Source organism: Dendrobates tinctorius, unplaced genomic scaffold (assembly GCF_039654945.1).
Source record: "Dendrobates tinctorius isolate UK_male_01 unplaced genomic scaffold, ASM3965494v1 ptg000070l, whole genome shotgun sequence".
Taxonomy (NCBI): Eukaryota; Metazoa; Chordata; class Amphibia; order Anura; family Dendrobatidae; genus Dendrobates; species Dendrobates tinctorius.
Window position 1 is genome coordinate 94,185,767 of NW_027361738.1, and position 24,037 is coordinate 94,209,803.

The 24,037-nt window shown below is 43.5% G+C and overlaps 1 protein-coding gene across 2 annotated transcripts in view; it reads right to left on the reverse strand.

The window, feature by feature from the left end:
- Positions 1–24,037, reverse strand: part of AGMO (alkylglycerol monooxygenase) — a 259,763-nt gene that overhangs the window by 223,568 nt on the left and 12,158 nt on the right. For both annotated transcript variants that reach the window (XM_073582133.1, XM_073582134.1), the window contains one exon: positions 17,362–17,513. In XM_073582133.1, coding sequence (XP_073438234.1) covers positions 17,362–17,513 — 152 coding nt within the window. The remainder of the gene's footprint in view (positions 1–17,361; positions 17,514–24,037) is intronic.

Sequence of the window (24,037 nt, forward strand, 5' to 3'; positions counted from 1 at the left end):
TCGGACCTTCCCCACGGGGACCGCCATCCCTTGCTCTTGCTCCCGTACCCTCGCCTGACTTCCCACTTCTGAAAAGTCTATTTGGGGATTCATTCTGATCTGTTCCCGTAATGCCAGCTTTATCAGTGGATCTCGCAGTCGAGTCACCAGTAGGTCACGTAGGGTAATATCAACAGGTCCTACCCCTACCCCGTCTTTTCTTTCAATAGCCGTATGTAATTCTTGGAGTACATTCATATACTGAGTAATCGTCCCCCCCTCTGCCTGCATCCGACTAAACAGACGGGTCCTTAACTCTCCCACATTAGTGGGATCCCCGTGGGTCTGTTCCACTATCTGCAACACCTTTTCAAAAGTGTTGCGGTGCCCCGGAGGTTTCAACATCACTGACCTCCGCACCTCCCCGTCTAGAGCCATGAGTGCCACTTCAGCTTCCAGGTCAGGGGTCATTGGGTGCATCCGAAAGAGCCCCCGCATTCGCTCTGTCCAGCTCCATAGCATAGTATTGGAGCCGGAGAATCTAGGCAGGTTGTTCAGCATGGCCCCCAATGAAATGCTAGTACGGGGGCCCTCATTATCTACGGAGTTTACAGCTTCCCCCTGACCTGGGCCACCACCGTCCACGCTCGGAGACTGCATCCTACCGACTACGCCAAGTGTAGGGTTGAGCAGGTTCGCAGGATGCAGTGACGAGACACTAGACGAATGGTGGTTTACGAAATTACTTTTATATAACTTTAGCCGCTGGGCTTGGCTGAACAAAACAAGAATTAAGAACAACACAAACAGTCCACGCAGGGACTCAACAATCTTAACCAAATATAATGCCACTTAGCCTTCCAGGGACTGCAGGTTTCGGTAGTGTGGCCGCGTAGAGGTCGCTGGGGCGGCTGTCCTGAAGTCTCGCTACCCCGGGTAGGAATGGGGCTCAACAAGCCCTGAAGACAGTGATGCCGGTGGGGCGCAACAGGCCATGAAGAAAGCGATGCCGTTGGGGCGCAACCGGCCCTGAAGAAAGCGATGCCGCTGGGGCGCAACAGGCCCTGAAGAAAGCGATGCCGTTGGGGCGCAACAGGCCCTGAAGAAAGCGATGCCGTTGGGGCGCAACAGGCCCTGAAGAAAGCGATGCCGCTGGGGCGCAACAGGCCCTGAAGAAAGAGATGCCGTTGGGGCGCAACAGGCCCTGAAGAAAGCGATGCCGCTGGGGCGCAACAGGCCCTGAAGAAAGTGATGCTGCTGGGGCGCAACAGGCCCTGAAGAAAGCGATGAAGGTGGCGCGCAGTGATGACGCAGTTCTCCAGATGACCTGTAGCCGTCCTTTATCAAGGAGTCTCTCCCAAAGCCGGGGTAGCGGGCCTTTTATCTCGCCTGTGACGAGGTGGCCTTTCTTCAGGCCGGTGACGGCCGGGTCGGCGTGATGGGGGAAGGTTGGGGGAAGTACCCAGGCCTCTGTGGCTGGGTAACGGGTAGTCACGGCCACAACCTGAGGTAAAGTTCCTCTCTCACCAAGGCGGGGGGCAGCAGGGATGATTCTCTCAGAACGGGGGCAGGGAGCAGTCTCTCGGAACAGTCTCTCATGTCTCTCTCGTTGGTAAATCAACAGCTTTCTCCTCGCAGGCTCCTCTCGGTGCCCCTGCAAGTCACCCTGCATCCTGCCTTTACTCTCACTCTCTCCCAACTGCCACTGCCGCGCATCCCCTGCTCCTTTTACCCTAGCCCCGCCCCCTGTCGCCCTGACAACTTCAGTCGCATGTCTCCCTTTGTAATCCTCCTGATGTGATTCCTTCAATAACCCTGATGGCGGTCCCCCTGGTTCCGGCCCGAACACTATATGGGGGCCCTCCTTCCCACATTGGCAACAGTTGGCTGTAGGCGCTTGACCCTCCTCCTCTTCCAAAAGCGAAAGCTCGTCGACAGAGCACAGTCGCACGAGCACTCCATCCACAGCTGCCAGTGTTGCACACGAGGTGTCCCACTGTCGAACAGCTAGTGGTAAGCGTCAGCAGGCTGTTTTAAAGATGATGTCTTTGGGCGACAACAGACACACCGCGGAGGTACTGGCCGAGTACTTGCAGCGAGAAACTGAGTCATGGCTGGGCAGTCTACATCTTGAGCCAGGCAAGGTAGTCAGTGATAACGGCCGTAATTTTGTGGCGGCCAAAGCGCTGGCAAAACTCAGACACATACCTTGCCTGGCTCACACCTTGAACCTGGTGGTGCAGTGCTTCATAAATAATTATCCAGAGTTACCATTGCTGCTCCATAAGGTGTGAAGACTGTCCTCGCATATCCGTCGCTCGCCCGTAGACTCCATTCGTATGCAGAGGCTGCAGCAATCGCTCCATCTCCCCAAGCACCGCCTAATCATAGACGTTGCAACAAGGAGGAACTCCACCATGCACATGGTTGAGAGGCTGTGCGAACAGAGGCAGGCTGTAATGCATTTATGGGAGGATACACGGGCAGGCAGTTTGAGGGCAGACATCGAGTTGTCGGGTGTGCAGTCGTCAAAGCTGAAAGACCTGTGTAAAGTCCTTCAGTGTTTTGAGGAATGCACACGGCTGGTAAGCGCAGACGATGCCATGATAAGCATGAGCATCCCACTTATGCGTCTGCTCATGCAAACTTTGACGCACATTAAGGATCAGGCGTCTGCAGCGGAGGAGGAGGGAAGCCTTGATGTCAGTCAGGCATTGTCTGCTCAGGGAACTGTCCTGGACGAGGTGGATGAAGAAGAGGAAGAGGAGGAGGAGGATGAGAGGGATGATTATTTTGAGAAGGAGGATGCTTCTCAGGGGCAAGAGAAAATGTTGGCTTGCCAAGGTCAGGTACAGGGTTTGTGCGTGACTGGAGGGATATGGATTTGTCAGAAAGTGCTCCTCCACCCAGCACTGGCAGTGCATCACTGACACCTGGAACATAGGCCCACATGTGTGATTTTCTCTTGCGGATCCTAAAAAGGGACCCCCGCATTGCCAAAATTATGAAGGATGACGACTACTGGTTTGCCAGCATCCTCGATCCACGATATAAAGTCAAATTACAGAACATCATGCCACAGGAGAACCTAGAGCTAATATTGGCTAACAAACAAGCAGCTCTGGTAAACTGTTTGTTAGAGGCATTCCCAGCACACAGCAGCGGTGCAGGTTCTACCACGAGCCATACTGGGAAACATGGAAGAAGTGTTTGTGGTGCACACAGCCGAAGTGGCGTTGGAGACAGGGGTTTCATGACCATGTTGTGGACTGATTTCTCAAGGACTGCTCACATGACTGGTAATACTGAATCGATTACAACAGACAGGAGACAGCAATTGTCAACTATGGTTCAAAATGACCTCTCCTCCCCTGTCGATGTTCTCCCTCACAGTTCATTGCCCTTTGACTACTGGGCCTGTAAACTGGACACCTGGCCTGAATTGGCACAATATGCCTTACAGGAGCTCGCTTGCCCTGCTGGTAGTGTGTTATCAGAAAGAGTCTTCAGTGCTGCTGGATCAATCCTGACAGAAAGAAGGACCCGGCTGTCGACCCAAAATATAGGCGATCTCACGTTCATTAAAATGAACCATGCCTGGGTTTCAAAGGATTTTGTACCACCTTCCCCTGATGGCACATTGGTTGCCAGCAAAATGGCTCGCTTTGTCCTCCTCTTCCTCTGACTTCTCCAATTCCCCCATTTGCAGCTGCTGAACGTCCAGCCTACACCTCAACATATGCCACATTTTTTCCACCTTCCTAACTGGGCTGTACCCCCCCCACAACTTTAGCCAAATAACCCCCAGTTTTCAATGCGTTACTATTATTATAAAGTAAATTAAGGTTGACAAGCTTAAGTAATAAGAATTGATGTCATTGCCATTGAAATGGGCACTGTAGGTGTGTTTACTGTCCTCCACTCACTGCCGACTTTTATTCCCAATTGACTTGCATTGGGGTCAGGTTTCGGTCGGAACTCCCACTTTTGCCAATAGTCTGCCAATTTCGTTCGATTCGACTTTTGGTAAAGTCGGGTGGTCTGAAACCCGACTCGACCCTCCCGGAGGCAAAGTCGCTCATCTCTTGTAATGACGTGTATTGCTCCAACAGCCAAACACTGCAGTCATCATATGATAAAATGTAGTCGTAGTCAATCCTTGGTCCTTAATGGGAATTTTGAGGGAACCAGCAGGACTCTTCTATTTCTCACCATTTTTCTGAAAATTCTAATGAACTTGTTCCCAGCTATATTTGCTTTCAAGGAAAGCTGGCAACTAATATAACACAAGGGATGATGACCCTGTATAGCAAATATGCCCATCAAGTCAGGAACGAGGCTTTTATTTCTGTGTCCACCGGACTCAATCGGAACTCCAGAAAATTGCCTGACAACTTACTGTGCGAGCTACAATGCAAGACATGATTTCGGTGTCACCCAGATTTGCACCAGCTAGAAAATGAGTGTATAAAATGTAACATAAAGTCTTGATTGCCTGCCCAAGTTTTGCAAAAATATCAAAAAGTGTCAAAAATCCCTAATTGCTGAGCACAAGTATAAGAAAAGAGAAAAGAAAAGCAAAGAGAAAAGCAGATCCAATCTGTTTCCTTCAATTACCGAGAATATGTAATCTTCATTTTACACCCACAATTGCCCCAGAAGACGTGAACTCCACTTCACATTAGAACAATTTACTCTCCGGAAGAAGGATTACTCCAGCGAGAGACATGGGAAGACCACTCGAGTCATTCTGCTTTCCACTTAACTCTGCCAAAATGTAACAGACCGTAGACCTCTCATGTCCTGACTCACTTCGCCGCGCCGCGTCTGTCATCTCAAAGTATTAAACACGTCCTGTGAAAAATGGCAAAATAAAACAGGAAAAATGTTCCTGCTTCTTCTCCGGTTCAACAGAAAGTAAATGAAACTAAATAAAAGAAAAAAATATGTTTTATAATAGTAAGTTAAAAAATAGTGTTTTCCAAAAAAAAAAAAAGTTTGAATTTGTGTTTGTAATGTTTCTCCATTTTGATACGGGAAAAATATTTATTTTTGTACCATGTCAGCCAGTAGAAAATTTGAGAATCCTCAGTGGTTGATACCTTTTATTGGCTAACTGAAAAGATGGTAACACATTGCAGCTTTCGAGACTACTCAGATCTCTTCATCAGGCATAAATGAAAAATACGATGAAGAGACCTGAGTAGTCTCGAAAGCTGCAATTTGTCACCATCTTTTCAGTTAGCCATTAAAAGGTATCAACCAATGACAGCTCTCAAATTTTAATATTTTTGTAAAGTTTCTTTAATTTTTACTTTAGGAAATTTATAATTGGAGATGAGCAAATTGATTTGTAAAATGAATCAAATTTGCTAACAATTTCCCCCAAAATTCTGAATTATAAGAATCTGAATTTCTCTGGATTCGATTTGCATCAATGCAACCGGAAATCATTTTTCTGGATTCTTTTTATGGCTGAAAAGGGGTTAAAAATGATAACAGATTATACTCATCTGACTGATGCCTACCCCTTTGCTGTCCTGCCACTTCAGCTCCTCATCTGGTTTTCTGCTCATTTCAGATCGATCTTTTCTGCCACTTAGTTTTCATTGGTCTTATTTTTTTATCTTCTGTTCTAATATTTTGGCACGGACTGAGCCTCATGTGATCACTCGCATCATCCTATATTCTGACTCCATAACTAGGCTGCGGGTGTAGGGCGCCTGAGACTCCGTTTCTAAGGATGTCTCTATGTATCAGTACCCATACGAAAAGATTTCATCAAATAGCTTGACTCGACTGCAGAGGCTCATATGAAGATTCCAGAGGAAGGTTTATTTTCATACTGAATCTTTGTAGTTATGTGCAATTATAGCCGCAGTAGCTGTAACAGCTGCAGTAGGTAAAAAAGATTATTCTGAACCAGAGCTGCAAGACATGAGCTTCTTAAAATGGTTGGCACACAACACAAAGAATGAGGATGAAGGGAAAGGTTACTTACATCAGAGCTAGGGAGGCAGAAAGTAAGAAAGGGAGGACAAATTACTAAAAAGTAGACCTTATTACAACGCAACAGTAACAATACAATACAATCATGTATGATTCCCAAGTTGTAGGACACGACACCTTGCGTGGTGTATCAGATTGTCACACGTCATATACTTTGCACCTCAAATGATGATATGGGGCACAGTCAGCATAACAAAAAACAAAGAACAGAAGACAAAAAAGACCAATCTGAAGAGGGTGAAGGATTGTGTGTTACCCTGTGACGACAGGACAGGTGAGGGGGCTAGACTAGGACAGGTGGGGGGCGAGACTAGGACAGGTGAAGGGGTGAGACTAGGACAGGTGAGAGGGCGAGACTAGGTCAGGTGAGGGGGCGAGACTAGGACTGGTGAGGGGGCAAGACTTGGATAGGTGAGTGGGCTAGACTAGCACAGATGAGGGGGCTAGACTAGCACAGATGAGGGGGCTAGACTAGGACAGGTGAGGGGGATAGACTAGGTCAGGTGAGGGGGCGAGACTAGGATAGGTGAGGGAGCGAGACTAGGACAGTTGAGGGGGCGAGACTAGGTCAGGTGAGGGGGCTAGACTAGGACAGGTGAGGGGGCTAGACTAGGACAGGTGAGTGGGCGAGACTAGGATAGGTGAGGGAGCGAGACTAGGACAGTTGAGGGGGCGAGACTCGGACAGGGGAAGGTCAAGACTAGGTAGGGCTCATGTATGACCAACCCACTACTATGGTTAGGCCAGATGAGAACTGGGGAGAACAGAGGACTTATGTCCTGTCACGGTGTGACCTGTCCTCTATGCCGCGACCCACAGGACGGCACTAACACCAGGACAAACAAGGGGAACACCGGGGAAAACAGTTACAACGGTGGGCCCTGCACTAGGGAACGGGGACATGGCGACCTTCGGCACTCCCCTGAGGCAGTGTCCCTGCAATCCTAACGTTCCCTATACAGGCTCTTCACCTGTCGCCGAGCTGGATACCTTAATCCCTAGCTCGCCCTGCACCTATCCCTTACTAGTGAGCTGGGTGGTGCAGAGACTAATCCCACCGCTGTACTAATACACACACAAGGAAAAATATAACAAACAGGGAAAACACCACTTAGCTTTGCTCTGTTGCTATTTCTCCCAGCAACAGAGTACGGCACCCGAATACAGCTTTCCTCCTGAATAGCTGTTACACCAAAGCTCTGACTGAGCTGCAAGGAACTCCTCTCTATAGCTCCTTCCACACCAAAGCTCTGACTGAGCTGCAAGGAACTCTTCTCTATAGCTCCTTCCTTCACCAAGGATGGTTGGAAAAGAACAATATCACCAACAGTGATTGAGACCACCTGACACTCCTTTATAGGTAGGAGCCAGGGTATCACACCTGCTCAATAATTTACATGTAATAACGCTAGCGGCCACCGGGGACAAAACTAGAACTATAGCAACTACAGTGTAATAACGCTAGCGACCAGCAGGGGCAAAACTAACTTTAAGCCAAAAGCTTAAAGAAAAAAAAGTTTTTTTGTGCAAAATCTGTCACAATCCAACATGGATCGTGACATGTCCTCATTCTGGGGATTAGTGAGGGTCCATGGTGTGATCCTTACATATCCAGCGGAGAGACAATAACTTAAAATATTTAACATAATATGATAGTTTTTAAATAAAATTAAAAAAAGACTTAGAAAAAAGTTTTGAAATGACAAAACAATGCAGAAAAATGCAAAGACAAATCCTATAAGGTGATCTATCGTTATCTGAAAAGCTCCACTAATAAAAGAGGAAGACAGGTTTGGAAGCTGCCCTTCCTAGGACATATACCATCCCACAGAGACTAGATGAGGCGAGGAGAACAAGGAACAAACAATAGTCCAGGAAACACTTTCATAGTGCTCTGAAGTGTAAGAGGAAGAAGACAGGAGGGTCAGATCATTGCTTAGAAGTATAGCGGAAAAGTGATGGCGACTCTTCAAAAGTATCAAATAGAACAAAAGTGGACAAAGAGGATGAACGACAGCCACCGAATTACCCGACTTATGTGTTACACCAATGGCGCAGAGCAAACTCGTTACCTTACAAGTGTTATCTATGAGCGTCTGCAGTGATACATTAGGAGCAGAGATGAGCAGATCAATTCTGCTTGAATCTCATTACAAATGCATCAACTAGAATGTTATAGATAGTAAAAGACAGAACAGTAGGATCACATGACCTCTGGTGGGTAACCCCATAATGTCTTACCAGTACCCCACCCTATATCACAGCCAATGATGAGGGACTATAGGTGTGATGTCACTGAGGATTCACAGCCACTATAAAAGCCTAAGCAGGAGGTGCTGCTGTCATCTTGTGAGGACTGTGAATAGGAAAGAGGACCTCAGAGCTCAGTCAGAGAAACACAGTGCACAGAATACAGACAGGGTGTTAAGAGACACAGAGAGAGAGGAGTTACTCACACTCTGTTAGGCAAAGGGGACACTCAGGAAAGGACACAAATGCCAAATTCTTCAGACAGGGACAGGCAGGGGCTGCTGTCAGTGCATCAATTCACAATCACACTGTGTCTCTGACTTAAGTCTGTTCTGTGTCCGAGTGCAGCAATGATTTAGCACAGCATTCATTTTTAAGGCACTTGCGCAGCGTCAGTGACTGTCGATGTTAATTCTAGATCAAACTGTGACAGTTTAGTGATTTAACCACTTCACGGCCTTGCGATTTTCTGTTTTTTTGCATTTTCTTTTTTTGCTCCCCTTCTTCCCAGAGCTGTAACTTTTAAATTTTTCCATATGGCCATGTGAGGGCTTTTATTTTTGCTGGATTAGCTGTAATTTTGAATGACACCATTAATTTTACCATATCATGTACTGTAAAACAGGAAAAAAATTCCAAGTACTGTGAAATTGCAAAAAAGCGCAATTCCACATTTTTTTTCGTGTTTTTGCATTTACCATATTCACTAAATGCTAAAACTTCCCTGCCATTATGATTCTCCGGGTCATTATGAGTATGTAGATACCAAACATGTATAGATTGTTTTTCATTTCATTTAAGCGGTAAAAGAAAAAAAATCAAAAGTTTGTAAGAAAACAAAAATGGTGCCATTTTATGAGACCCATAGAGTCTCCATTTTTCGATATCTGGGGCTGAGTGAGGGCTTCTTTTCTGTGCTCCGAGCTGACATTTTTATCAATGGCATTTTGTGGTAGATACAATGTTTTTGATCACCTGTGCATTTTATTGGCAACCAAAAAACGTAATTCTGGCGTTTTGATTTTTATTTTGGTGGTACCAAATATGTGTATTTTTCCTTTTTTTATTGTTTTATTTTGAATAGGTCAAAAGGAGGATGATTTTAAGTGAAAAACTTTACCAGGGATTATTTGCAATTGAATGCTCAGCATATGGATGACAAAGAAAGGGTTACCTGACAAGTAATATCGCGGAGTCCGGAAAAAGGTGCGGAACATGCCCCGACGCGCGTTTCCGAAGATCCTTCGTCAGGGGCTGTATTTCTGGTGCTTTGATTTTTTTTTGGGGGGGCGATACCAAATATGTATATTTTTTCCTTTTTTTATTGTTTTATTTTGAATAGGCCAAAAGGAGGATGATTTTAAGTTTTATATATATATATATATATATATATATATAAAAACATTTTTTCTACTATTTACTTAATTCAATAGCCTTCATAGGAGACGTGAAGCTACGATCATCTGCTACACGTAGCAGAATTAATCGTCTGCTATGAACGCCAGTGACCCGAGATCAGCTGTCACATGCAGGGAAAGATGCGGGCTCAGCGCCGGAGACCGCATCAAATGCAAAGACCCGACCTTGGATGTACCTATACGTCCAAGGTCGTAAAGGGCTTAAAGATGTGGAAATAGGGTGATGTAAAAGGAAACATGTCGTCTGCTAGGAAGGCTCTATTCACATTATCAGTTGTCATTTGTTTACAAGGGATCCAATATTTGAAAAAGGATCAGTTTAAAAACTGACACTTTGTTTCTGATTTGTATCCATTTTTCTTCCGTTTCTAATTTATTTAACACAAATACAATATTAAAATAAAAGTAATAATATTAGTTTTAAAAAATATATATATTTTTTCATTTTAAAAAGCATAAGAGGGCTGTTAGTGAAGTGCATGGTGTTAGTTACTGGTTAAGTTCGATTTACCCGTAGCCATAAATGTTGCCGTCAGTCCTAGGAGACCACAGAGTGTTCCACACATCTTTTCAGGGACACTGAAGGCTTTGGAGTACTTTCAGATCGTGCAGAAACAAATTAGTCAGAATCAAATTTTTCATCTGAATAATATCCAAAACGATTTTTGAAAAATGAGTTAATCTCCAATTAGACGCTCATCTGTTTTTGAACTTTTTGCGGTGGAGACACTTGTATATGGAGGGTGGGCAGTATTAATTTAATATGAAACCACAGAGTTGTGTCTGGCCCTCTTTCATTTCAAAATAAGCTCTGGAGGCACATTCTCAGGGAGATCTATCATCCCGCCCATAGCCTGGAACAGATCATTTACATATTAAGGAAACCGTGTATTTCTTAGGAATAAGACATCAGAGATCGAGGTGTCAATTTATTCGGCTTCCTAAGACCTACATGCCAATATAGACGGCTTAGGATGGTGGATCCTACTGCTAGATTCCCTTTAGAGATGGAGCCGCAGGGACTGAAACATATTATTCGAGCACGCTGAAGACACTTAGCACACGAGCACGCTCGGAGAACACCTTGTCCAAGTAGGTATGCTCATCAAGCATCAAAACTCTTCGAAAACTTTTCAAAATCGCATCAGCAAATAAAAAAACCCTCCAAAAACTCTCCAGACACGGTTTCCACTTGAAAAACTTGCGGGCACGTACCCTTTCTCCTATTAGGGATTGCATTGGACCATAAATATCACACGAGTTCATGCTTAAAGTGATATTAACCCCTCCAAGGAGCACGAAGCGCCTGAGAACCGGAGAGGAGCGCCGGAATGCCTCTGCAATGATACTGAATGGTCTGTGCCAAGTTTTGGCAAGGGGTGAAATATGCCTGGAGGGCAGGGAGGAGTCCGATGTCAACCTCAGGTACTAGAGCTTGCTATCAGCGACATATGGAGGCTCCATTAGCTGTGATGGAAAAAATTGGGGCCGTATTGACAAGGTTTAGGAGGAAACCGGAGACGACCTGATTTTCGACACATGCTGCTCTTAGTACGGCCGAATACTATCCAGAGGAACAGAAGAAAGTCATAATTAGCGATCTGTGTCTGTATGGAAGGAAACATTCCACTCATAATCGGAATGTAGACTCCGGTATGGACATCATGGAGAGAGAAAAGGGTCGAGAAAAGTGATGTGAAGGATTAACCCATTCATGCCTCACATAGGTTCTTGTCCTCTAACTCTACTGATATAGTAAAGTCAAATCAATTGAGGAGACATGAGCTTGTTATTTAATGCAATGTCCCCATAGTATGCTAGAATATCTGTCATTGTTCCCAGCATTTATATTAACATACTTCACCACATCAAATTAAAACTGCATAGTTACGTTCAAAATAATACTGCCACAGTGTCCAAATAATACTCTCACATAGAGTCCAAATATTTATGGTGAAAATAGCATCGCCATATAGGGTCCAAATAATGCTGCCATATAGAGTCTAAATAATACTGTCATATAGGGTCCAATTAGTACCACCATATATTGTGAAAATGTCACTGCCATATAGCATTCAAATAATACTGTCAGAGTCCAAATAGTGCCACCATACAGTATATTGTGAAAATAGCACTGACATATACTGTCCTTATAATACTGTAACATGCAGTCCAAATAGTGCTACCATATATTGTGAAAATAGCACTGCCATATAGTGTCCAAATAATACTGTCACATACAGTCCAAATAATGCCACCATTTATTGTGAAAATGGAACTGCCATATAGGGTTGAAATAATACTATCATATAGAGTCCAAATAGTTACACCAAACATTGTGAAAATAGCACTGCCATACAGTGTTCAAATAATACTTTCATATGGGGTTTAAATAGTGCCACCATATATTGTGAAAATAGCACTGCCTTAAAATGTCCAAATTATACTCCAAATTATACTGTAATATAGGGCCCAAACAGTGCCACCATATATTGTAAAAATGTCCAAGTAGTATAGAGTCCAAATAGTGGCACAATATATTAGTAACCTGTATACTGTGAAAATAGAACTGCCATATAGTGTCTAAATAATACTGTCACAAAGTGTCCAAAGAATGCCATCACACATTGTGAAAATATTACTGCCATAAAGTGTCCACACAATGCAATCCAAACGTAACAACATCCAAACGTGCCCCAACATATTAGAAAAATAATACTACTATATAGTTTGAAAATTATATAATTACAGTGCTCAAATAATGGCACCATGTATTGACAACATAATACTATATTTTTTCCATATACTGTTAAATAGTGTCCCAGCAATACCACCATAAATATTTATTTTTTTAATTCTGTAGAAGCATGGATGAAAAGCAAAGTCTGACTTTCATTTGTTCAGTTTCACAGATTTTTTATTTATTATTACTTTTGTGAGATTCGAGTTATTTCTGTCACCATTGTGGGTTTTTCTGTCATTAAATGAGGGGCACCAACAATTGTGACCACGTATTTACATAGTGTCCAAAATATAACACCATACGTAGATAATCAAAATAGTACTGTTATATAGTGTGTCCAAATAATACTGTCGTATAATGAACAAATGCAATCTTCACCTACTATGCCAACGGTGCCACCGTATGTTGTGAAAATAATACTGATGCGTAGTTTTAAAATAATACATTTACATAGTACTCAAATTATGACACCTTAAATTACCAAAATAATACTGCATTATGGTATCGCCATATTGCTGAGGCCTAATTTCTAAACAATACTACCACCTGTTGCCAAAATAATGCTGTTACTCAGTGTCCTAATAGAGGCAAAATTTATTGTTAAAATAATGCTGCCATATAGCTTTCAGAAAAAACTGTAACATAATGTCTAAGCAATGAAACCACATATCATATATCATTCAAATAATACCATCACATAGTGTCCAAACAGAGCCAGCTTAGATTGTAAAAGTAATACTTCTATGTTTTTTAAAAATGTTACGTTTACATAGTTATTGTGACGACTCCTGGAGTGGACCCTCTGGGCCGTGGCACCCACCCACCTAGGGCGGGCTGACCTAGTGAGAATCATCCCCTATACAGGAAGTGTCAGGAGCAAGCCCAAGGGGGTAAGGTAAAACGACTGCTGGAACCAGGTGGCCGGCTCACACGAGACACGAGTGAGTGTGTCTGCAGGATGCAACTGGGAGTGAGCAGGAAACAGGAGTGTGCAAAGCGTGGACACAGGAGAATGCAGGGTTCAGGGGAATACAGGGCGTGTATGAGGGAGTGCGTTAGATACTGGACAGTGCAAGGCGAGAACACAGGAGCACGTATGGCGCGCAAGGGCGAGCACGCCCGAGAGCGGGCAAAGCAGGACACGTGCAAGGGAGCACGCTAAAGTATAGGATAGACAGAGCACAGAGCGGAGCGTAGGTATGGAGCATGTGCTAGAAAGGCAGAGTACAAGAACGGAGAGCTAGGCAGTGGACCCGAGTACAGCGCACAGCCAAGCAAGGACCAAACAAACCAAACCAGGAAGCACAACAATAATCAGGCACCTACCATAGGAAGAGGTAGCCTGATATAGCACATGATCACTAGGACTTACGCGTCAGGACCTCCAAGACCATAGAGAGGACAAGACTGAAAACAGAGCTGAGAAGGGCGCGCCTGCACACTGGGAACACAGCACAACCATGAGACTAGGTGCGAGAGGTGCGCGTGCCCACTCGACAGGACCCCCGAAGCGGCCGTGGCACCGGAAGAGGTGACGTCGGACCCGAGGTCCCGCCCCAGGTGAAAGCAGTGTGACAGTTATATTCTCATATATAGGCGTAGTATTATAGCACTTATATTCTTGTACATAGGGGCAGTATTATAGTAGTTATGTTCTTGTACATAGGAGCAGTATTATAGTAGTTATATTCTTGTATATATGGGCAGTATTATAGTAGTTATATTCTTGTACATAGGGGCAGTATTATAGTAGTTATATTCTTGTACATAGGAGCAGTATTAAAGTAGTTATTTTCTTGTACATAGGGAGCGGTATTATAGTAGTTATATTCTTGTACCTAGGAGCAGTATTATAGTAGTTATATTCGTGTACATAGGGGCAGTATTATAGCAGTTATATTCTTGTACATAGGGGCAGTATTATAGTAGCTATATTCTTGTACATAGGGGCAGTATTATAGTAGTTATATTCTTGTACCTAGGAGCAGTATTATAGTAGTTATATTCTTGTACATAGGGGCAGTATTATAGTAGTTATATTCTTGTACATAGGTGAAGTATTATAGTAGTTATATTCTTGTACCTAGGAGCAGTATTATAGTAGTTATATTCTTGTACATAGGGGCAGTATTATAGTAGTTATATTCTTGTACATAGGAGCAGTATTATAGTAGTTATATTCTTGTACCTAGGAGCAGTATTATAGTAGTTATATTCTTGTACATAGGAGCAGTATTATAGTAGTTATATTCTTGTACCTAGGAGCGCTATTATAGTAGTTATATTCTTGTACATAGGAGCAGTATTATAGTAGTTATATTCTTGTACACAGGGGCAGTATTATAGTAGTAATATTCTTGTACATAGGGGCAGTATTATAGTAGTTATATTCTTGTACCTAGGAGCAGTATTATAGTAGTTATATTCTTGTACATAGGGGCAGTATTATAGTAGTTATATTCTTGTATATAGGAGCAGTATTATAGTAGTTATATTCTTTTACATAGGGGCAGTATTATAGCAGTTATATTCTTGTACATAGGAACAGTATTATAGTAGTTATATTCTTGTACATAGGAGCAGTATTATAGTAGTTATATTCTTGTACATATGAGCAGTATTAAAGTAGTTATTTTCTTGTACATAGGGAGCGGTATTATAGTAGTTATATTCTTGTACCTAGGAGCAGTATTATAGCAGTTATATTCTTGTACATAGGGGCAGTATTATAGTAGCTATATTCTTGTACATAGGGGCAGTATTATAGTAGTTATATTCGTGTACATAGGGGCAGTATTATAGCAGTTATATTCTTGTACATAGGGGCAGTATTATAGTAGCTATATTCTTGTACATAGGGGCAGTATTATAGTAGTTATATTCTTGTACATAGGAGCAGTATTATAGTAGTTATATTCTTGTACCTAGGAGCAGTATTATAGTAGCTATATTCTTGTACCTAGGAGCAGTATTATAGTAGTTATATTCTTGTACATAGGGGCAGTATTATAGTAGTCATATTCTTGTACATAGGTGAAGTATTATAGTAGTTATATTCTTGTACATGGGGCAGTATTATAGTAGTTATATTCTTGTACATAGGGGCAGTATTATAGTAGTTATATTCTTGTACATACACTCACTGGCCACTTTATTAGGTACACCTGTCCAACTGTGTGTTAAGACTTAATTTCTAATCAGCCAATCACATGGCGGCAACTCAGTGCATTTAGGCATGTAGACATGGTCAAGACAATCTCCTGCAGTTCAAACCGAGCATCAGTATGGGGAAGAAAGGTGATTTGAGTGCCTTTGAACGTGGCATGATTGTTGGTGCCAGAAGGGCTGGTCTGAGTATTTCAGAAACTGCTGATCTACTGGGATTTTCACGCACAACCATCTCTAGGGTTTACAGAGAATGGTCCGAAAAAGAAAAATAATCCAGTGAGCGGCAGTTCTGTGGCCGGAAATGCCTTGTTGATGCCAGAGGTCAGAGGAGAATGGGCAGACTGGTTCGAGCTGATAGAAAGGCAACAGTGACTCAAATTGCCACCCGTTACAACCAAGGTAGGCAGAAGAGCATCTCTGAACGCACAGTGCGTCGAACTTTGAGGCAGATGGGCTACAGCAGCAGAAGACCACACTGGGTACCACTCCTCTCAGCTAAGAACAGGAAACTGAGGCTACAATTTGCACAAGCTCATCGAAATTGGACAGTAGAAGATTGGAAAAACGTTGCCTGGTCTGATGAGTCTCGATTTCTGCTGCGACATTGGGATGGTAGGGTCAGAATTTGGCGTAAACAACATGAAAGCATGGATCCATCCTGCCTTGTATCAACGGTTCAGGCTGGTGGTGGTGGTGTCATGGTGTGGGGAATTTTTTCTGGGCACTCTTTGGGCCCCTTGGTACCAATTGAGCATCGTTGCAACGCCACAGCCTACCTGAGTATTGTTGCTGACCATGTCCATCCCTTTATGACCACAATGTACCCAACATCTGATGGCTACTTTCAGCAGGATAATGCGCCATGTCATAAAGCTCGAATCATCTCAGATTGGTTTCTTGAACATGACAATGAGTTTACTGTACTCAAATGGCCTCCTCAGTCACCAGATCTCAATCCAATAGAGCATCTTTGGGATGTGGTGGAACGGGAGATTCGCATCAGGGATGTGCAGCCGACAAATCTGCGCCAACTGTGTGATGCCATCATGTCAATATGGTCCAAAATCTCTGAGGAATGCTTCCAGCACCTTGTTGAATCTCTGCCACGAAGAATTGAGGCAGTTCTGAAGGCAAAAGGGGGTCCAACCCGTTACTAGCATGGTGTACCTAATAAAGTGGCCAGTGAGTGTAGGAGCAGTATTATAGTAGTTATATTCTTGTACCTAGGAGCAGTATTATAGTAGTTATATTCTTGTACATAGGAGCAGTATTATAGTAGTTATATTCTTGTACACAGGGGCAGTATTATAGTAGTAATATTCTTGTACATAGGGGCAGTATTATAGTAGTTATATTCTTGTACATAGGGGCAGTATTATAGCAGTAATATTCTTGTACCTAGGAGCAGTATTATAGTAGTTATATTCTTGTACATAGGAGCTGTATTATAGTAGTTATATTCTTGTACATAGGGGCAGTATTATAGTAGTTATATTCTTGTACATAGGGGCAGTATTATAGCAGTAATATTCTTGTACCTAGGAGCAGTATTATAGTAGTTATATTCTTGTACATAGGAGCTGTATTATAGTAGTTATATTCTTGTACATAGGAGCAGTATTATAGCAGTAATATTCTTGTACCTAGGAGCAGTATTATAGTAGTTATATTCTTGTACATAGGGGTAGTATTATAGTAGTAATATTCTTGTACATAGGGGCAGTATTATACTAGTTATTTTCTTGTACATATTGTTTGCCAGTAGATTTGTATAAACACTGTGACTGTACCTACCATGTGCCATTCTATGAAACCAGTAGTATCCAAAGTCCACACCAAGGAACGTCAACCACCAGGTCCAAGAATTATCCCAAGGCAATTCTGCCATTCTGTAGTTGTTCCATACATAGACATAAGTGGTTACCTCAACGCCTCTGAATGCAACACTGTAATTTAAAGAAAAGTATTGATATTTATCGTATAGCAAAAAGACTTTCTATTTTTTGTTCTTAAAAAGCCTAACTTAACTCTTGGTGTCATATTCTAAGTCTTCACTAAGATTGTATTCCTCATGTCTCACTGGTCTTCAGATGAAGGTTTTGTGCTCTGATCCCTGCACTGTCCTGATGGATCAGTGACTGTGCAATGAATATTCTTGTGGAGACTTAGACTTGGACTTCACCTGTGGCATGAAATGTTTGGAACAGTATGAGCCCAGAGGGAGAACTGAAGAGCAACACAGCTGGAAAGTATCTGGCTACAACCTGGAGCTTTACAATAAGTGGAGTTTGCAAATCACAAAACTGAATGGGGCGAAGCTGCAATACACAGGGGTGGTGCCCTCGTGGAAAGGAAGAATCCATGTTTTTCTAATCCGGAAAATTCCCATTTGCCAGGGGTAAAGTCATTCTAACTACCCAGACCTATCCTTAGAGCCAGCCAGACCTCAATTCCTCCTTAAGATGTCGTTGATCACAGTCCCTTATTACTATGAGTAGAAGCTTCCAACCCAAGCTATTTGGGCTCCTCTCCAGGCTGATGTCTGTAACTACCCAAACTGGTGTCCTGCTAAGGTTGATCCACTCGGCTTCACCAAAAACCCACAGACAGCCCCGAAATGGTTAGACCACCCCAATCCAGCAACCCAAGAAACAAAGATGCGCCATCAACTCTCCTTCTAAGGTAACATACCATGGTATGTTTCCCATAAAAGTACATACCCTAAAAGTATCCCACCACTTAGGGTCACCATAGATTTGTTGGGGTCCACTGTTTCTCTTGCCTATGATAGAGCCGTTCTGGCCTCCAACTTATGGATATGCCTCAAGATCAGAGATGGCATATGATAACATAATATTTAGCCGTTAGTTTTCCCTCTTGACTCCACCATGCACAAGCACGCTTTGCTCGGCCGACCATGCATATGTTTTTGTTACGGAGAGGGGAATACATCAACGGCCAAGCTCATAGGAAAACAACAGGGAACAGGCAGGTGCTTTGTATCAACATGATCAATCCTTCTCTCCCCAAATGATCATCATCGGGCAGAGCAAATCAACATGCCTTATCCTTCTCCCCAAATCCATCATGATCAGGCGATATAACTCAACATGCCTATTCATTCTCCTCCCAACCAATCATGGTAGAGTTTTGCAATTCAACATGCCCAATCTTTTACTCCCTCCAACCAATCATGATCAGTTGTAATTCTACATTATTTTCTCACCAACTAATCATGGTCAGGCATTGTAATTTTAGCTGCCCAATTCTTCTTCCCTCAAATAATCATGAAAGAACATTGTAATTCTAGCTGCCCAATTCTTCCCCCCTAACTAATTGTGGTAGAGAGGTGTAATGAAACATGCCCAATCCTTCTCTCCCCCTTACCCATCAACATCGGGTGTTGTGATTTTACATGCCAATCCATTTCTCCCCCAAATAATGATGACCAGGCAATGTAATTCTACATGCCCGATTCTTTTCCCCCCAACTAATCATGATTGGGCATTGTAATTCAGCATGCCCAATCTTTTCCTCCAACTGATAATGATCAGGCGAGGTAATTCTACATGAGCAATCCTTTTCTCCTTCAACCAATCATCAGTCCTTGAAGAATTTTGAGGCATGTGACGGTCATCTGCTCCTGCCACAGCGCCTGACACAGGCGCCCCTCTATAGTCATCAGCTGCTGCTGTGAAGATGGGACTCTGTCTTTGATTATTTGCTGCAGTCACAGGATTGAGAGGCTCTACCTTAAAGTTAGAAAAATACAGAACGAGTACCCCTTTAAATACATCTGTGATACCCAATAAGAACCCATGCCTAAACCACAGAGCTTGCACTTTATGTTTATCGTTTAATCTCATGTCCACGATTTCAATGGGGTGTAACATATTTTAGACTGAAATTAAAGGTACAGAAATATTCCACCTATCGTTATATAAAAGGAACAAAGAAACCCCCGAAGTACAAAGAGCAGCGACCAGATGCCAATCTGCTGCACCGAGGAGAAGGGGATTTATAGAATGTGGTTCCAATTGTTTTACATTTTAACTCGGGATAATAGGGCACTGCCACTCGCAGCACAAAGCTAAAGTGGCGGAAACTGAAAGCTCCCATTTCCTGCACAGGTGCCAGGCGCTAATAAATGGGGTCTCGATTTACTGGCCTGTCAGGGAGAGCAGCGGCGCTGACACAAATCCACCAGAAAAATGGCAGCAGGAACCGACTCGTGCCGATAAACCTGGTGTAACGAGTCTAAGGATGTAACAGTACTGCATAATAATCATTATCAGAGGCAAAATAGAGGGAAAATTAGTAATGAAGATACATAGATAATCCATAGATAATAGATAGATAGATAGATAATATATAGATAGATAATAGATAGATAATAGATAAAAGATAGATAGATAATAGATAGATAGATGATAGATAGATAGATAGATAATAGATGATAGATAATAGATAGATAATAGATGTTAGATAGATTATAGACACATTTCCCCTCTGTAGTGCAGCTGGTTTCCATTGCCCATATAGTTCCCATACTATGTCTGCACCCTGGGCCTGCTGAGTATTTTAGTTCCACTACAGCCCCCTAGCCTGATCCCCTAATTACTGATGTAAGGGGTGTACCGGGACCGTGTTATACTCCACTCTCTTCCTTAGTGTTCTGTGTACTTAATTAATGCTGCTATAATGTATATACTGCATATTGTGTGTAATGTTTTGTATTATTGCTGGTGTTAGGGAGACTGTAGTGTCCATATTTGGCCACTAGATGGGGGGCATAGGAGGGGTCAGCTGCAGCTAAGAGAGGGAGAACTTCCTCAAAGGGGTTAGAAGGGCCAGGGTGCCCAAACCACCTGCACAGGCTTAAGTGCCCGGAGTGATAGCAGTTACCACGTGACATTTATTTATTGAGAAGCCCAGCCATCCACAGCACATGCCAGGAAAACGGCAGGCCAGAACAGCAGTGGGCCACCGCAATCTTGGAACCAAAGCTTAAGTCAGGAACAGTGGCAGTACAGGGACGCAGTTGGCTCCATTATGTGGCAACTTACTGCATGGGCTGATACCCTCATATCCGGGGCAAAACAGCTGAGGGAACTCCCTGATGCAGTGAGTTTGGACCGGGAGGATGCTGTGTCACCGCAGGAGACAGTACAGAAGGCCAGGTCGCTCACCATGTGACAGCTGACTTCAGAGGCTGATACTCTCCTGTCTGGGCTGAAACAGACTAGGGAATGTCTGTCCATAACAGAGCTGAACAGGGGGACGCTGAGGAACTATACGAGACGGTCTGATCTGGGTACATGCTGTGTGACAAAGAGAGAAGTGCAGGTAAAGAGGAAAAAATGTGCAATGTGGAACATGTTGTTAATGTTGTGAAGAATATGGATGTGCTGTGTAAAGAAACCAGTAAAGTTGTTCTTTTGAAAGTTGAAATGGCCTGTCACTATTCATGCGGAGCCTTCAGCAGTGCAGAGAGGACCCTGACGGTGCAGAAATTGAAGCCACAGGTATGCAGATTAATGGACACTATTTTCATGTGATGGGAGGACAGGGCACAGAAACACGGGTGTCCTCGGCCATTACTACGGCCCTGGCCCTCCCTCACACTGATTCCCTTCTTTCCGCCATGGGCTGAGCAGTACCTCTCCAATAATCAGTGCAGGACCCAGGAGCTTCTATGATTCAGGGCTCTTCCTGATTATTGGGTCATTAATCTGAAATTCATTCATCGAATTTTGTTTTGTGGCAAAACTTTTCTCCGTGTCAGTAGCACAGTCCACTCCCTGAGAAAGGACAGGACCTTCGCTACATTAATCTCCCGCTCTGCTGTTACTGATTTTCCCCAGTGTTTCCCGTGGTGGTGGGGGTCTCGGGCCGCAGACATCCTCTGCGTGGATTGTGTCAGCCCTACTAGATTTTTATTCAGGCTGAAATCACTTTGACTGCGGAGGAAACCTGAGCCCTGAACTGCAGCCTCTGACAAGACTTCCTAACACCTCCAATGGAAAGCCAGATGTAGCAGAGCTGAACATACAACTTACCTCTCTGGCACTGTGCCATGGAAGTCCTCACTTCATCTACTCTATCCAAAGATAATGGAGCTGGTCTATCCCCCTTTGTCTGCACAAGTATAGCATACCACCATTATGTACTGCAATTTTAAAACTTAAAGGGGTGTCTGCATCTTGGCACTTTATACCAAATCCCTTACAAATTTTGCAGATAAGAGCTCCACCAATGGGACCCTCATTTATTATGGGAATAGGGCCCCATTCAGTGACATTTTTATCCTTTTTCAAAGAAAAAACAAGGCAACATTTCTTTTGGGTCACAAAACTGACTAATATGCCAAGATACTGTCCCGATTCTTATACCCAATAAGTTGCCATAAACTTATTTTAAGTGAGTTTTTCTTTATTGGCTTTCTGCCAGCATTATAGGTGCTGGAACTTCATTTCTTTACATTTCCCACCATACATTGCAAAGACCCAGCCCCATTTTCTGTAGAGAGTCAAATATCCAACCCTTTCATCCTGTACAGAAACAAGGACCCATATCCACTTCTTGTAGAGAGACAGAGACTCGCCCCATTTCCTGTAGCAAGACAGAACCACCACTACTTCCTGTAGAGAGACAGAACCACCTCTACTTCCTGTAGAGAGACAGACCCACCACTACTTCCTGTAGAGAGACAGAACAACCTCTACTTTTTGTAGAGAGACAGAACAACCTCTACTTTTTGTAGAGAGACAGAGCCATCTCCACTTCCTGTAGACAGGCAGAACAACCTCTACTTTCTGTAGAGAGGCAGTACCACCTCTACTTCTTGTAGAGAGGCAGAACCACCTCTACTTCTTGTAGAGAGATAGAACCACCTCTACTTCCTGTAGAGAGACAGAATGACCTCTACTTTTTGTAGAGAGACAGAACCACCTCTACTTCCTGTAGAGAGGCAGAATCACATCTACTTCCTTTACATTTCCCACCATGCATTGCAAAGACCCATCCCCATTTTCTGTAGAGAGTCAAATATCCACCCCTTTCATCCTGTACAGAAACAAGGACCCATATCCACTTCTTGTAGAGAGACAAAGACTCACCCCATTTCCTGTAGTGAGACAGAACCACCACTTCTTCCTGTAGAGAGACAGAACCACCTCTACTTCCTGTAGAGAGGCAGAACCACCTCTACTTCCTGTAGAGAGGCAGAACCACCTCTACTTCCTGTAGAGAGGCAGAACCACCTCTACTTCCTGTAGCAAGACACAACCACCTCTACTACCTGTAGAGAGGCAGAACCACCCCTTCTTCCTGTAGAGAGACATAACCACGTCTACTTCCTGTAGAGAGGCAGAACGACCCCTACTTCCTGTAGAGAGATAGAACCACCTCTACTTCCTGTAGAGAGACAGAATGATCTCTACTTTTTATAGAGAGACAGAACTACCTTTACTTCCTGTAGAGAGACAGAATGGCCTCTACTTTTTGTAGAGAGACAGAACCACCTCTACTTCCTGCAGAGAGGCAGAATCACCTCTACTTCCTGTGAAGAGATAGAATGACATCTACTTCCTGTAGAGAGACAGAACCACCTCTACTTCCTGTAGAGTGACAGAATGACCTCTACTTCCTGTAGAGAGGCAGAGCCACCTCTAATTCCTGTAGAGAGGCAGAAACACCTCTAATTCCTGTAGAGAGGCAGAACCACCTCTACTTCCTGTAGAGAGACAGAACAACCTCTACTTTTTGTAGAGAGACAGAACCACCTCTACTTCCTGTAGAGAGACAGAGCCACCTCTACTTCCTGTAGAGAGACAGAACCACCACTACTTCCTGTAGAGAGCCAGAACAACCTCTACTTTTTGAAGAGAGAAAGAACCACCTCTACTTTCTGTAGAGAGGCAGAACCACCTCTAATTCCTGTAGAGAGACAGAACAACCTCTACTTTTTGTAGAGAGAAAGAACCACCTCTACTTCCTGTAGAGAGGTAGAACCACCTCTACTTCCTGTAGAGAGACAGAACAACCTCTACTTTTTGTAGAGAGAAAGAACCACCTCTACTTCCTGTAGAGAGGCAGAACCACTTCTACTTCCTGTAGAGAGACAGAACAACCTCTACTTTTTGTAGAGAGACAGAACAACCTCTACTTTTTGTAGAGAGGTAGAACCACCTCTACTTCCTGTAGAGAGACAGAACCACCTCTACTTCCTGTAGAGAGGCAGAACAACCTCCACTTCCTGTAGAGAGACAGAACAACCTCAACTTTTTGTAGAGAGACAGAACAACCTCTACTTTTTGTAGAGAGGCAGAACCACCTCTACTTCCTGTAGCGAGACAGAACCACCTCTACTTTCTGTAGAGAGGCAGAACAACCTCCACTTCCTGTAGAGAGACAGAACCACCTCTACTTCCTGTAGACAGACAGGATTCTAGACAGATAATGGTGTAGA